General features: G+C 45.1%; 2 protein-coding genes across 3 annotated transcripts in view; both read left to right on the forward strand.

Moving 5' to 3' along the window:
* Positions 1-7,109, forward strand: part of supt5h (SPT5 homolog, DSIF elongation factor subunit) — a 79,335-nt gene extending 72,226 nt beyond the window's left edge. For both annotated transcript variants that reach the window (XM_080181980.1, XM_080181981.1), the window contains one exon: positions 4,698-7,109. In XM_080181980.1, coding sequence (XP_080038106.1) covers positions 4,698-4,889 — 192 coding nt within the window. In that variant the 3' untranslated portion in view covers positions 4,890-7,109. The remainder of the gene's footprint in view (positions 1-4,697) is intronic.
* Positions 7,110-11,195: 4,086 nt separating this feature from the next.
* The window catches only part of timm50 (translocase of inner mitochondrial membrane 50 homolog (S. cerevisiae)), a 135,845-nt gene continuing 131,327 nt past the window's right edge, over positions 11,196-15,713 (forward strand). Inside the window, exon 1 of the mRNA XM_080181945.1 lies at positions 11,196-11,608. Within this exon, the coding sequence (XP_080038071.1) occupies positions 11,212-11,608 (397 nt within the window). The 5' untranslated portion in view covers positions 11,196-11,211. The remainder of the gene's footprint in view (positions 11,609-15,713) is intronic.

The raw sequence follows: 15,713 nt of genomic DNA on the forward strand, positions 1-15,713 counted from the left end.
GGTTTTGTGTGTGTGTGTGTTGGGGAGGGGGGGTGGGGGCATGGTTTAAAAAAAGATTTATTATTGGTGTCACAAGTAGCCTTACATTAACATTGCAATGAATTTACTGTGAAAATCCCTGAGTCACCACACTCTGGCACCTGTTCGGGCACAGAGGGAGAATTTAGCACAGCCTGTGCACCAAACAAGCATGGCTTTGGAAACCAGAGCACCCAGAGGACACTGGGAGAATATGCGGATTCCACACAGACAGTGACCCAAGGACAGGAATCGAACCCGGTCCCAAGCACTGTGAGGCAGCAGCGTTAACCACTGTGCTGTCCCATCCAAGATGAGGAGAATTTTTTTCTCTGGGCAGGTTGTAAGTCTGTGGAATTCTGCTTCCCAGAGAGCAGTGGAAGCTGGGTGACTGAATATTCTTAAGACAGAGTTAGAATGAAAGTGGTTACAAGCTGCAGACAGAGTGGAGGTCACAATCCGATAAGCTTTGATCGAGCCAAATGACTAAGCAGGCCTAAGGGGCCAATTGGCCTGTTTTGGAATTTGTAAGTTTGACACACTATATCAAATTCTGTCTCCCCATTCCTGCTGAGCTAAAATTTTTTTTTAGTGTCAGAAGTAGGTTTACATTAACACTGCAATGAAGTTACTGTGGAAAATCCCCTAGTCGCCACACTCTGGGTACACTGAGGGAGAATTTAGCACGGCCAATCCACCTAACTGGCACGTCTTTCGGACTGTGGGAGGAAACTGGAGCACCGGAGGAAACCCGCGCAGACATGGAGAAAGTGCAGACTCCGTACTGTGACCCAAGCCAGGAATTGAACCCAGGTCCCTGGCACTGAGGCAGCAGCGCCAACCACTGTGCCACTGTCGAGCTCCACATCCACATTCCAATCAGTCCCAAACAAATGTTTGCAAAATCCCAATCAAAGTTCATTTTGATTAAAGTACATTTTCAATAGTGTGCAAAATATTGAATTGGCAATGCACTGTTAATGTGTTTTAATTTATATTTTTAATGGTTGTATATTTTCTTTTTACAAACCCTTAATGATGAGGCATTGGATGACCAGGCTTTAGGCACGGACCTTTCACATCTGGTAGCTTGCTCACAAACAGCTCAGGCTGATGAAAGCTTCCTCTGGGTGTGCCGGCTGTAAGGATGGGCTCTAAGTTGGTGCAACTCCCCAGCATGGAACTGCCCCTAATTAGATTCTAATTGGCAATCATTCTGAAAAGCTGCAGGGTAATTGCTGTGCAAAGTCATGGTAGATTTTTCAAGCTCAATGTTGTGGAAGAATAGAGGGAACTTGCTCTTCGTCTAATCACATTAACCAGACTTAGAAATATTTGAAATGGCAAAGTATCCCGCCGATCAGCATGAACACACGTCAACTTTGAGCAGGAAATTCATAAAACTAGCATGAAAATAAATGTAGCAGGCACAATGTGGATGGGTCGCAAGTGAAATTGTGTATTTCTGTGTAAAAGTGACCCATTTTTGGTTCAGTCAGCTAAAGTTAGGTATAGTGCCAGAGGATTGGAGGATGGTGAATGTTGTCCCATTGTTTAAGAAGGGGATCAGAGACTTCCCTGGGAATTATAGACTGGTGAGTCTTACTTCTGTTGTGGGTAAGGTTTTAGAAAAAATTATTAGGGATAGGATTTATAGTTATTTGGAGAGTAATGAATTGATTGGAGATAGTCAGCATGGTTTTGTGGAGGGTAGGTCGTGTGTTACTAACCTTACTGAGTTTTTTGAGAAAGTGACCAAAGAGGTGGATGGGGGTAAGGCAGTTGACGTAGTATATATGGACTTTAGTAAGGCGTTTGATAAGGTTCACCATGGAAGGCTTCTGCAGAAAATGCAGATGTATGGGATTGAGGGTGATTTAGGTAATTGGATCAGGAATTGGCTGGCGGGTAGGAGACAGAGGGTGGTGGTTGATGGTAAATATTCGTCATGGAGTTTGGTTACGAGTGGTGTGCCTCAGGGATCTGTTTTGGGGCCACTGCTGTTTGTAATTTTTATAAATGATCTGGATGAGGGTATAGTTGGGTGGATTAGTAAATTTGCTGATGACACCAAAGTCGGAGGTGTGGTAGATAGTGAGGAAGGGTGTCTTAGTTTACAGGGGGACTTGGACAAGTTGCAGAGCTGGGCTGAGAGGTGGCAGATGGAGTTTAATGTGGAAAAGTGTGAGGTAATTCACTTTGGCAGGAATAACAGATGTGTAGAGTATAGGGCTAACGGTAGGACTCTGAATAGTATGGATGAACAGAGGGATCTAGGTGTATGTGTACATAGATCCCTGAAAGTTGGGAATCAAGTAGATAGGGTTGTTAGGAAGGCATACGGTGTCTTGGCGTTTATTGGTAGGGGGATTGAATTTAGGAGCCGCAGCGTCATGTTGCAACTGTACAAGACTCTGGTGCGTCCGCACTTGGAGTATTGTGTGCAGTTCTGGTCCCCACAATATAGGAAGGATGTGGAGGCTTTGGAGAGGGTGCAGAGGAGGTTTACCAGGATGTTGCCTGGTACGGAGGGGAGGTCCTATGAGGAGAGACTGAGGGATTTGAGGTTGTTTTCGTTAGAAAGAAGGCGGCTAAGAGGGGACCTTATTGAAACATATAAGATGATTAGAGGTTTAGATAGGGCGGACAGTGATTGCCTTTTTCCTCGGATGGAGGAAGCTAGCACGAGGGGACATAGCTATAAATTAAGGGGGGGTAGTTATAGGATGGATGTCAGGGGTAGGTTCTTCACCCAGAGGGTGGTGAGGGATTGGAATGCCCTGCCTGCTGCAGTTGTAGATGCGCCTCGTTTGGGGGCGTTTAAGAGATCCGTGGATAGGTTTATGGATGGAAAGGGATTGGTTTAGGTTAGAGAGTCATTGCTTTTTAACTGGTCGGCGCAACATCTTGGGCCGAAGGGCCTGTTTTGCGCTGTTATGTTCTATGTTCTATATTCTAAAGTTAATTATTTTAAAAAGTTTATGCTGTTCTCTACAGATCTTTGTATTTTTTTAAAGCATTGTTTGTTTGTGGTGTGTTCCATTTCTGCGAACATCTTTTTAATAGAAGGATGATATTCCAAGAGGCAGTTTAGTTAGTCAACTGATGTAAAGCAGTCTTCTACGCTTTTGAACGAACAGAAAGAATCCTTTTATGACCAGACCTGCTAGCGAAAAAAATTAAATCTTTTTAACTTTATTTATTAGTGTCTTAAGTAGGCTTACATTAACACTGCAATGAAGTTACTGTGAAAATCCCCTAGTCGCCGCACTTGGGTACACTGAGGGAGAATTTAGCACGGCCAATGCACTTAACCAGCATGTCTTTCGGATGGTGGGAGGAAACCTACGCAGACACAGGGAGAATGTGCAGACTCAGCACAGATAGTGACCCAAGCTGGGAATCAAACCCAGGTTCTTGACTCTGTGAGGCAGCAATGTTAACCACCATGCTACCTTGCCACCCACCTTTAATTGCTAATTTTAGTGATGGTTTCCTCCTTTCCTATTGCAATTTAACATACTGTAGTTTACAATTCTCTTCAGTCTCGTACATACGAAATAGGAGCAGAAATGGGCCATATGGCACCTTGAGTCTGTTCCGTCATTCGATAAGATCATGGCTGCTGTATTTACACTGAGCTCCACATTCCCATCTATCTCTCCTTATACCTGAACACGTTTTGCAAAACCTAGTGAGGGTTAAACATCAACGGTGAGCAGGTGAATCATTGAGTAAATGAGTTTGAGTGAAGCCTGAGCTAGTTCGATCTAACTTGTATTATTCTGCTGTGGGGAGATGTTAAGGAGAGGATTGCCCATTCGTGTCAGTGTTGCGTTGCGCATCTCTAGGTATAATTGAGCAATAAAATAAAATTCTGCCTTGCATCCTAGTAGGATCACTCGAAGCTTTTTCTGCACATTTTGTTATGTTAAATCTTTCCCCTTCAACCAAAAGGGTTTTGGAATGAAAGAGCTTACATTTGTCTTGGAAGGGGAATGTTAGCTAGAACATTGAGAACTTAATACCTTGCGCTTTCCAAGGACATAGTTGGCAGCTTCATAAAGGAAGTTTTATTGTTTTAATCGTTCATGGGATGCGAGCATCGCTGGCTGGACCAGCATCTATTTCCCCTTGAGGGCATTTAAGATTCAACCACATGGATGTGGCTCTGGAGTAACACGTAGGCCAGACCGGGTAAGGACAGCAGATTCCCTTCCCCAAAAGACATTAGTGAACCAGATGGGTTTTCCTGATAATCAACAATGGTTTCATGGTCATCAGTAGATTCTTAATCCCAGATATTTTTATTGAATTCAAATTTCACCATGGTGGGATTTGAAGCCAGGTCCCCAGAACATTGGCCTCGGTCTCCAGACTACTAGTCCAGTGACGATGTGACTACACCACTGCCTCCCCATTAGGAAGAAGAATATCATAAATTTGTGTATCTTCTTCCTCTGACTCCTGAAGTAATTCAGAATCTTAGTGACTACTCCATAGGTTTCATTAACCTAATCAGATCTACATATCCATATGAGGGGGCTGGTTATCCATCTGTGTCCTCGCAGCAGCTGGATTAAGTGTCTGAAGTGGAAACCACTGCAGGTTGCCATATTTTGGAAGCACATGAAGGAAAGCTGCTGATGGTTCAAATGTCCTCATTTTTATGCCCATAGGTGAAGGTGATTCTGGGTGAAGATCGGGAAGCCACAGGGATGCTATTGAGTATTGATGGCGAGGATGGAATTGTGCGAATGGAACTTGATGACCAGCTGAAGATTCTCAACCTGAGGTTTCTTGGGGTCCTCAGTGAAGAAGGAGCATCGAGTGCAGCGTCCTCTGGCAAAGATGTATATAGTCGAAAGTAAAACTCTCTTCTGTGAAGTTCTTGTGTTTGGATTTTTAGGTTTCTCCTCTTCTCCCTTTGATAATGTCTTGCTTATTGTGGCCAGATGTTAGCAGTGGTTCATTCAAAGGAACGAAAACAGCAATGACTAGTTGTTCAGTGACTAAAAACAAAGATGGCTCAAAATGTGTTTGAGATGCAAAATGGTTTATTGGTGTATTTTGTTTTTTTTTGGAAGTACAACACAATGATTTGTGTGTGAATAGCTAACTGAGTCTGTACATGTGAGGCTTGGTGTGCAAGTGAATACTTTTTGTAGCGATCGATTAGTGCTCCTTTGGGACAGTACTGAAGGCTATTTTTGTAATAATTAGGAGCATTTGTACAGGTGTGAGAAGTTGCATGAAGAAATAGACAGTTTTGACAAAAATAACTGCAATTATTTTTTAACAAGCATATTATAAAAAAAAGGTTCATTGTGTAAATTTCTATTATTGAAAGCTTTTTACTTTGGTGCTTGTTTTGAAAGCATTCGTAGGAAACTTTGAAATTAACTTAATACAGGATATTCCATCTTTGCGTTTCAAGGGCAAATCTTTGGAATAGCAATAGGACTAAGGGTGATAGTTTGTTCCTCGTGGTCCATTCCCTGGATATGCTGTTTCACTCTTCCAGATCCCTTCTGTTTGCCTTCAGTTTCACTCAAGATATCCAGCTGCAAAGTTTATACCAGAGGCTGACCAGAATATATTTTAAGCATAGTGAGGCACTGAATAATGTAATTGGGCTTTTAAAATCAACTTCAAATCAAGAATATATGTCAGCTGGGTTTAAATCCCCTCGCACTCCAGAGAATCATAGGGAAAGAAAATGGAGATTTTTCTCCGTCGAGTCTACAGTTTCACACTGGGTTTTTCTGGAGCTATGTTGGAGATTTGCAGCAGGTTGTGTGTGAATGACATGCAATGTGAGTGATCAGAAATTATGTTTTCTGCATTGTGCACTGCTCATTTTTTCCCGCAGATTTGACAGAGGGGTGGGTGTTGCTTTCAGGATTGTTTGTTGCTGATGCAACATTTGAATGTGGGAAGACGTTCACATGGCTTCTGTCATACCACCCTAAAGGGCAAAGAGGTGAGCAAGATTTTATTTTCTCCCAGTAAACTGTGTTTCTGGATGGTGTTTTCCTCTCCCTGAATGGTGGGCAGCAAGTACCGGCACCCCATGTCCCTCTTTTGCTCATTCTCCATCAGCCTGGAGGCTCAGGAACTGGTTGTTGCCCTCCTGCTTTGCGTAGGACACTGGCACAGTTGCTGGTTTAACCTGTGTTGCTTGTCCCTCTTAAGGTTAACTACATATGGAACCCTGCTCAAGCTTTAACCAGAGAAATGAGAGTTATGCTGATGTTTTCAACCTTATTGAGGTTGCGGTGTACGATTTCCTGTGCTAACCCAGCGATGCAGTAGATAGAAATGTCTGAGGTCCAATCATAGCTTTGAAGTGTGCTGCTTAACCATCAGGGTTCAGAATTTAAGTTAAAATGTACAAGTTGAACAGCAGTGCTCTGTGAAAGGTAGCAGCATTACAGATGGAGTGGGATGGTTTACATTTCTGACCTTGGCTGTATCACTGAGGTAATGAGTAAGGTCAGAACCTGAGAGGGAAGTTATTGCTGGGACCCTCTTGTTTCTCCAAAGCTGCACAAAACCTAACTGGCTGGTGGGCTGGCAGCACTACAGGTGGCATGGAGGACAAACTGGAAAAGCCAAGGGTAGGTTCGTGATTCCAAATAAACCTGTTGGACTTTAACCTGTTGTTGTGAGACTTCTTACTGTACCCACCCCAGTCCAATGCCAGCATCTCCACAACATAGAAATAATTGTTAAGTATCAGAGAATATTTGCGATTCTTTAAGCTGAATATTATTGCATACATATCTCATCTCATAGGTGTTTGGAAAACTAAAGAAATATTAGAAATTGAGGTGGATATTTCCCTTGTTAATTTAAAACACTTGTGAAATTGGACAATTAAGTGCCCAGTCCTATTCCATTCAACCAAAAGAGAATGTTCCAGGTTGTATAATGGCCACTGCTCGGATCTGTTTCTGCTAACTTGTTTGCTAACTGTCTCCCTAATGTAAAGTGTATTTCTCTGGTTTGGAAATACCTCTGTATGGCCAATATTTGAGCTTGTAAACCCATTTTTGTTCTGAATGGAGTCAATAAAAAAGATTTGCAGATCTTATGAATTATGTGCTGTTTGTGTGTGTGTGTGTGTGTGTGTGTGTGTGTGTGTGTGTGTGTGGGCGGGGGGGGGGCGGGTGTGGTGGGGGGGGGGGCGGGTGTGGGGCACAGGTGCTCCTTAAGATGGTTCCTCACCCCTTGTTTTCAAAACTAACCTTTCTTACTCAGATATGTTTATATATGCCTTAATTGTGAACCAAACTGTTCACTCACCTGATGAAGGGACAATGCTCCAAAAGCTCGTGCTACCAAATAAACCAGTTGGATTTTAACCTGGCGTTGTGAGACTCCTTATTGTGCCCACCCCAGTCCAATGCTGGCAACTCCACATCACATATCTGTGCCTTGGTACCACTCTCAAATGATCTTTCTTCCTGCACATTAGTGATTTACATTCTGATTCTGTAACAGGATATAATGTAGTGCCTGACTATTAAACCTTTAGGGGGCGGGTATCCATTCTTTTAACATTAAAGGGTGGAGCAATAATTGTCCATATGACCTCTCGAGCCTTCTGATGTGAAGATCATGCCAGAACATCTACAATGACCCTGCTTGCTGCCCTATCCCCATTCCCTTTCTGTCCAGAGCCGATCAGCCTGGAGTATACTCAGTGGATGAGCTATCCCAGTCCTCACCAGTTAATCATTTCCAAGATTGACAAACATCTGAGGAAATGTCTCGGACCGGAGTGGCTGACCGCTTTTATCTTGAGACTGAGCCCACCACCCCACCCGGCATTCAGAGTTTCCAGTGGATGGAAAAGAAATCAAAGACCAGGAATCCCGAGTTCTGCCTCCTTCCCTGGCCTTTGAATGCTGAGAGAATTGCAGGTGAGGTCAATCCCACACTCAGATCAGGGATTAACTCTGGACTTCCCTGGTCTCAACGGCTGAGTGCTTTTGTTAAACCCAAATTTCTCTCGGTCGGCTAGGGTGAGGATTCTTTTGCAGTTTGGTCTTTCACAGCAGACTTGCCCACCATCAGGTTAGCAAGCACAATGATGGGATTGCTTTTTCTTCCATTACTAACTTTTCAAAGGAAACGTGGCAAAGCCTGACCTCCAACAGACCTCTCAAAAGTCTGAAAAATCATTTATTTGAATTTAAAATGGAGTTGGAATAATCCACTCCTGAGCAATTTAATGTTGTTGCAGAAAAAGGTTGAGTTGTGAGAGAATGTCCGGAGTGCATGGAGTCCTTAGTTATGCAGGCTACTTTTCTGAGGCAATGGGAAGGGAGTCAGTGGGTGGGAGGCTAGTTTGAGTGATGGACTGGGCTACATTTATGACCCTTTGTAATTTCTTGCAGTCTTAGGCAGAGCAGGAACCATACCGAGCTGTGATACAACCAGAAAGAATGCTTTCTATGGTGCATCTGTAAAAGGTGGTGAGAGTTGTAGCAGGCATGCCAAATTTCCTTAGTCTTCTGAGAATGTGGAGGTGTTGGTGGGCTTTTGCAAATGTAGTGTCAGCATGGGGGGTATCAGGTTGTTGCTGAACTGGACACCTAAAACTTGAAGCTCTCAACCATTTCTACTTAGTCCTTATTGATGTAGACAGTGGCATGTCCTCCACTATGCTTCCTGAAGTTGATGACAATCTCCTTCATCATGTTGACATTGTGGGCAGCAAGGTAGCATAATGATTAGCACTGCTCCCTCACTGGGCCAAGGACCTGGGTTTGATTCCCGGCTTGGGTCGCTGTCTGTGTGGAGTTTGCACATTCTTCACGTGTCTGTGTGGGTTCCCTCTGGGTGCTCTGGTTTCCTACCACATTATGAAAGACGTGCTGGTTAGGTGCATTAACGCAAACAGGCACTGGATTATGACCACGGGAATTTCACAGTAACTTCATTGCAGTGTTAATGCAAGACTTACTTGTGACTAATAAATAAAGTTTATTATTGTTGTCACACAAGTTTACCAGATTCTCTTTCCTGTACTGTCTTGTCATTATGATCTGACTCAGTGCCAAGTGGTGTCATCAGCAAACTGGAAAATCGAGTCAGAGGGGAATTTGGCCATACAGTCAGGTGTATAAAGAGTATAGTAGGGGGCACCGGAGAATGATTGTGGAGGAGGTTTTGTTGCCTGTTGCTGATTGCAGTTTGTGGATTAGGAAGTTCAGGATTCAGTTATAGAGGGAGGAGCTGAGCCCCAGGCCACGGAGTTTGGAGATGAGTTTCATAGTAATAAAGGTGTTAAAAACTGAGCTATAGTCAATAAATAGGAGCTTGTAGTAGGTGTCTTTGTCATCTAGGTGTTCCAAGGTTGTATGCAGGGCCAGGATCTTTTGCAGTGGGAGGCAAACTGCAGTGGATCCAGGCAGTCTGGGAGACAAGAATTGTTTCGTACCACGATTAACCTTTGGAAGCACTTCATAATGATGGATATCAGTGAGTGGATGATAGTCATTAAGGCACGCTGCATGGCTTTTTGGTACCAGGATGAGTGTTGTTGTCTTGAAGCAGATAGGGACCTCAGGTCTTGAAGGGGAAAACTTTAAAAGGGAATACCACAGCACTGAGAGAGAATGCTGTGCCAGTGATAAATGGGGAATGCACACTAACTGTGGAGTTGCTGGTGTTGGACTGGGGTACCAAATAAACCTGTTGGACTTTAACCTGATGATGTGAGACTTCTTACGATCTCTGGCTTTAGAGTAATGTAAGTCACAGAGTGTCCCAGGTAAGTGCCTGGGAGAGGCAATACCCCACCCCAAAATAGGGGAAAAAGTAATTTGAAATCCCTCTGATTCCCATTGCATTTATATAGCACCTCTCACAATGTCCCTACATTCAAATTTTCCAACAGTGCTGAGTTGGCTCCAAAAGTGCAAATACCCACTTGTATGAAATAAGATCCGATTAAATATAACAATAACCAGCTAATCAGTAATAAAAACAGAAAATGTTGGAAATCCACAACCAGCATCTGAAGGGGGAGAAACACTGAGTTAACGTTTTGAGTCAAATATGATGACCCTTCAGAACTGCCAAGTGTGGCACGGTAGTCAGTGCCGCTGCGCCACAGCGTGACGGACCCAGGTTTGATCCCGGCCTTGGGTCAATGTCTGTGTGGAGTGGAGTTTGCATGTTTTCCCTGTGTCTGTGTGGGTTTCGCTCCAGTTTCCTCCCACAGTCTGAGACGTGCTGGTTAGCTGAATCGGCCGTGCTAAATTGGCCCTCTGTGTACCCGAACAGGTGCTGGAGTGTGGCAACGGGGGGTAATTTTCACAGTAACTTCATGGCAGTGTTAATGTAAACCTACTTGGTTGTTTCGAGTAGCCTAGTACTTCACGTTGTTAGTGTACGCTTAAACTGGACCAGATGCTGGGCAACACGACAGCTCAGAGACTATCACTGTTTGCTGTGCGGATACATGGATTTGGGCTGGTGTCTGCAGGAGTTTGCGCATTCTCCCCGTGCTTGCGTGGGTTTTCTCCAGGTGCTCCGGTTTCCTCCCACACCCCAAAGATGTGCTCTTCGGCTGATTGGTGTAACAAATTGTCCCTAAATTAGTCTTCCCTCGATATGGAACGCCATAAGCACAGACAAGGGTCATGGGTGGAGGGGGGACTCAATGTTAAAATAGCGGCGCGGGCTTGTTGGTCTGAAGGGCCTGTTTCCCGTGCTGTGTTGTTCTTTGTACTTGCGGCTCTGATAAATAAACAAATTTTAAATCATTTTGTTTTATTAGATAATTTAAATAATAAACTTTAAATACTGCCATGAACAAATAAAAGATTCAATGATAGCTCTTTGAGTTCAAGTTTTGCCTTTTTCTTAAAAAAAAAGAAAAAATGCATCTTTCTTTGCTGTATTGAGCTAATGTTGCTTGGATGTTTTGAGTTGAGTTGTGCTCTCTGCTGGCAGGACATGTTTGTCCTCCTTCCCCCACGGTCATGACCTTTGGCCCTCCGTATCAACGTAGCCTGCTGACTGCCAGGTTGTCCCTACCGCCGCCCTGATTGGCCTCCCGATCATTAGGTGTTAGCATCGCCAGCTCCTATTGGTCAGCCGGGACCGGAGAGTTAGGTTGACTGGGAGAGGGGGCGGGAGATCGGCCCCAAGATGGCGGCGGCGGCGCTCGGCTGCATGTGTGGCCGCTCCAGGCTGAGCCTCTGCGGGAAGACCCTGCGCTGCCGGCTCCCCGGCACAGGCTCGGCGCCCAGAATCTATGAGGTGAAGCCGGCGCTGGCGGTGGCGGCGGCCTGTCGGGCGCTGTCGGTGGAGAGAGGCGGCGGTGGCGGCGGCGGACCCGGGGCGGGCGGCCTGGCTCAGGCCATTCTGCAGGAGAAGCTCCAGCAGCAGCAGCGGGACAGGGCCAAGGAGGGGGCCGGGGACGGCGAGGCAGGGGCCGGGGGCAGCGGCGATACGGGCACCGAGCAGGAGCAGAAACAGAAGCAGAACGCGGCCTACGCCAAGAAAATGGTACTGAGGCTAGCGGGGCTGCTGGGCGTCGGCAGCGCCTTCGGGGTGGTCTACGTGTTCGGTGAGTGTCCATCAGCTCTCTCCACACTGTGGAAAACCTCCCACCGATATCTCCCTGTCCCGCATTCAGATTTCCTATGTCAATAGTCACGCTGTAGTTACACATCAAGACCACTGGGGGCGCAGTGGCGGCATTTTCTGAAGTTGCTTCCAACTCAAGTTACCAGCCTGAGCTTGGGCAAGGCCACATCTGATCTGATTTATCATTGTATTATGAATCGGGATACATTGAACATAAGAAATAGGAGCAGGAGTAGGCCATCTAGCCCTTCGAGCCTGCCCCGCCATTCAGTAAGATCATGGCTGATCTGTCGTGGCTCAGTTCCACCTTCCCTCCCTCTCCCCATAACCCTTAATCCCTTCTCTTATCAAAAACCCATCAACCCGCGTCTTAAAAATATTTAGCGAGGCAGCCTCCACCACTTCAACGGGCAGAGAATTCCAGAGATTCACCACCCTTTGAGTGAAGAAGTTCCTCCTCAACTCCGTTCTAAACCGCCCCCCCTTTATCTTGAGGCTGTGCCCCCTAGTCCTACTGTCTTTTTTGAGCGGGAAGAGTCTCTCCACCTCTATCCTATCCATCCCATTCATCATCTTATACGTCTCAATGAGATCTCCCCTCATTCTTCTAAACTCTAACGAGTACAAGCCTAGTTTATTCAGCCTCTCCTCATAGCTCAACCCCCTCAACTCCGGTATCAGCCTAGTAAACCTCCTCTGCACTCACTATGCAGATAAAGCGTACTATTCTTAAAGTACATAGGGGAGAAGGAAAGGAGAAGGTTTGGAATAAAGTGGTTAAATTTATTTATTGGTGTCGTAAGTAGGCTTACGTTAACAGTGCAATGAAGTTATTGTGATAATTCCCTACTCGTCACATTCCTGTTTGGATACACTGGGGAGAGAATTTAGTGTGGCCAATGCACCTAACTAGCATGTCTTTCGGACTGTGGGAGGAAACTGGAGCACCTGGAGGAAACCCATGCAGACATGGGGAGAATGTGCAGTCTCCGCCCAGATGGTGACCCAAGCTGGGAAACAAACCCAGGTCCCTGCTTCTGTGAGGCAGCAATGCTAACCACTGTGCCATGCATCTGAATGTTCAACTGACCTTGGGCAAGGCCACAAACTGCCTTTGTTAGCTGTGATTAATAACTCAGTGAATAGGAGCATAATTCAGCCACACATTATCGGTTACTTGGATATTGCTGACAAGATTTGCTTTATTATTGTCACATGTATTGGGATACAGTGAAATGTATTGTTTCTTGCACGCTATGCAGACACAGCATCCTGTTGAAAGAGTACATAAGGGAGAAGTAAAGGAGAGGGTGTAGAATGTAGCGTTATGGCTGTAGCTAGGGTGTAGAGAAAGATCAGCTTAATATGTAATAGGTCCATTCAGAAATCTAATGGCAGCAGGGAAGAAACTGTTCTTGAGTTGGTTGGTATAAGATGATGAATGGGATGGATAGGATAGAGGTGGAGAGACTCTTCCCGCTCAAAAAAGACAGTAGGACTAGGGGGCACAGCCTCAAGATAAAGGGGAGGCGGTTTAGAACGGAGTTGAGGAGGAACTTCTTCACTCAAAGGGTGGTGAATCTCTGGAATTCTCTGCCCGTTGAAGTGGTGGAGGCTGCCTCGCTAAATATTTTTAAGAAGCAGGTTGATGGGTTCTTGATAAGAGAGGGGATTAAGGGTTATGGGGAGAGGGCGGGAAAGTGGAACTGAGCCACGACAGATCAGCCATGATCTTATTGAATGGCGGGGCAGGCTCGAAGGGCTAGATGGCCTACTCCTGCTCCTATTTCTTATGTTCTTATGTTCTTACGTTCTTACGTGACCTCTAGGGAAGAAGTTGGAAGAGAAAATGTCCGGGATATATGGGGTCCTTGATTATGCTGGCTGCTCTTCCAAGGCAGCAGGAAGTGAAGACAGATTCAATGGATGGGAGGCTGGTTTGTTCACAATCCTTGGTAGTTTTGTGCGATTTTGGTCTGAGGAGGAGACATACCAAGCTGTGAGACATCCGGAAAGGATGCTTTCTATGATGCATCTGTAAAAAAAAATTGATGAGAGTTGTAGTGAAAGTGCCGAATTCCCATTGTCCTCTGAGAAAGTAGCAGCATTGGTGGACTTCCTGAGAAATTCTTAAACTTCAATAGCAACTCTCATACAACAACCTCGCTCGATTTCATTTAATATTGTCATATATACTAGGATATGGTGAAAAGTATTGTTTCTTGCATGCTATACAGACAAAATATACTGTTTATAGAGTACGTAGGGGAGAGGAAAGGACAGAGTGCAAGTTAAGTTTTTTTAAGTTTAGTTATTAGTGTCACAAGTAGGCTTACATTAACACTGCAATGAAGTTACTATAAAATATCCCCTAGTCGCCACACTTCGGCGCCTGTTTGGTTAACTGGGGGAGAATTTAGCATGACCAATCCACCTAACCAACACGTCTTTCAGACTGGGAACAAACTGGAGGAAACCCACGCAGATATGGGGAGAAGGAGCAGACTCTGCATAGACAGTGACCCGAGTCAGGAATCGAATCCAGATCTCTGACGCTGTGAGGTAGCTGTGCTGATCACCTTGCCACCTTAGGGCAGCACAGTGGCACTGTGGTTAGCACTGCTGCCTCACAGCGCCTACTTGTGACACTAATAAATAAATTCTAAACCTTATTCTATGGTTTTGTGATCCAGACTCCCAACTGTTATTGGAAAGGGTTCCATGTTTTCAGCTGACATTAGTTCTTCTGAAGCATATACAAAGGATTCAGATGATTCTGCCATTTGTTTCTGCACTTCCCTCCACCACTGTTCCCTCCCCACATCCTGAAAGATTTACTCCAATCTCTTCTCAGTTCTTCCTCACAATGATGCAGGTGGAACTGGGAACTTAGCTTCAGAACATGGTTAGTAAGTTTGCAGATGACACTAAGATTGGTGGCATAGTGGACAGTGAAAAAAGTTATCTCCAATTGCAACAGGATCTTGATCAGTTGGGCCAGTGGCTGACAAATGGCAGATGGAGTTTAATTTAGGCAAATGTGAGGTGATGCATTTTGGTAGATTGAACCAGGGCAGGACTTACTCAGTTAATGGTAGAGAGAACAAAGAGATCAAAGAGTTCGTAGCTCCTTGAAAGTGGAGTCACAGGTGGACAGAGTGGTGAAGAGGGCATTCAGCAGGCTTGGTTTCGTTGGTCAGAACATTGAAAGAGGAGTTGGGATGCTATGTTGAAGTTGTACAAGACATTGGCGAGGCCACAGTTGGAATACTGTGTACATTAGAAAGAATATTAGAACATAATGACATAAGCAATAGGAGCAGGACTAGGCCATCTAGCCCCTCGAGCCTGCCCCGCCATTCAATAAGATCATGGCTGATCTGAAGTGGATCAGTTCCACTTACCCGCCTGCTCCCCATAATCCTTAATTCCCTTATTGATCAGAAAACTATCTACCTGTGACTTAAACACATTCAATGAGGTAGCTTCCACCACTTCAATGGGCAGAGAATTCCAGAGATTCACTACCCTCTGAGAGAAGAAGTCCCTCCTCAACTCTGTTTTAAACTGCCCCCCCCGCCTCATTTTGAGGCTGTGCCCTCTAGTTCTGGTTTCCTTTCTAAGTGGAAAGAATCTCTCTACCTTTACCCTACCTAGCCCCTTCATTATCTTATATGTCTCTATAAGATCCCTCCTCAGCCTTTTAAACTCCAACGAGTACAGGCCCAATCTACTCAATCTCTCCTCATAAGCTAACCCCCTCATCTCCGGTATCAGCCCGGTGAACCTTCTCTGTACTCCCTTGAACTTTCTCTATACTCCCTAGTTCAATATTATTGAACTAGAAAGAGTGCAGAAAACATCTACTAGGATGCTACCAGGAATTGATGGATTGAGATATAAGGAGAGGCTGGATAGACAGGGACTTTTTTCTCTGGAGCAAGGGAGGCAGAGGAGTGATCATAGAAGCCTACAGTGCAGAAAGAGGCCGTTCGGCCCATCGAGTCTGCACCGAACACAGTCCCAACGAGGCCCTACTCCCATATGCCTACATATTATACCCACTAATCCCTCTACGCATCCCT

Source organism: Carcharhinus amblyrhynchos, unplaced genomic scaffold (genome assembly GCF_965287045.1).
Source record: "Carcharhinus amblyrhynchos unplaced genomic scaffold, sCarAmb.v2.hapA scaffold_44, whole genome shotgun sequence".
Taxonomy (NCBI): Eukaryota; Metazoa; Chordata; class Chondrichthyes; order Carcharhiniformes; family Carcharhinidae; genus Carcharhinus; species Carcharhinus amblyrhynchos.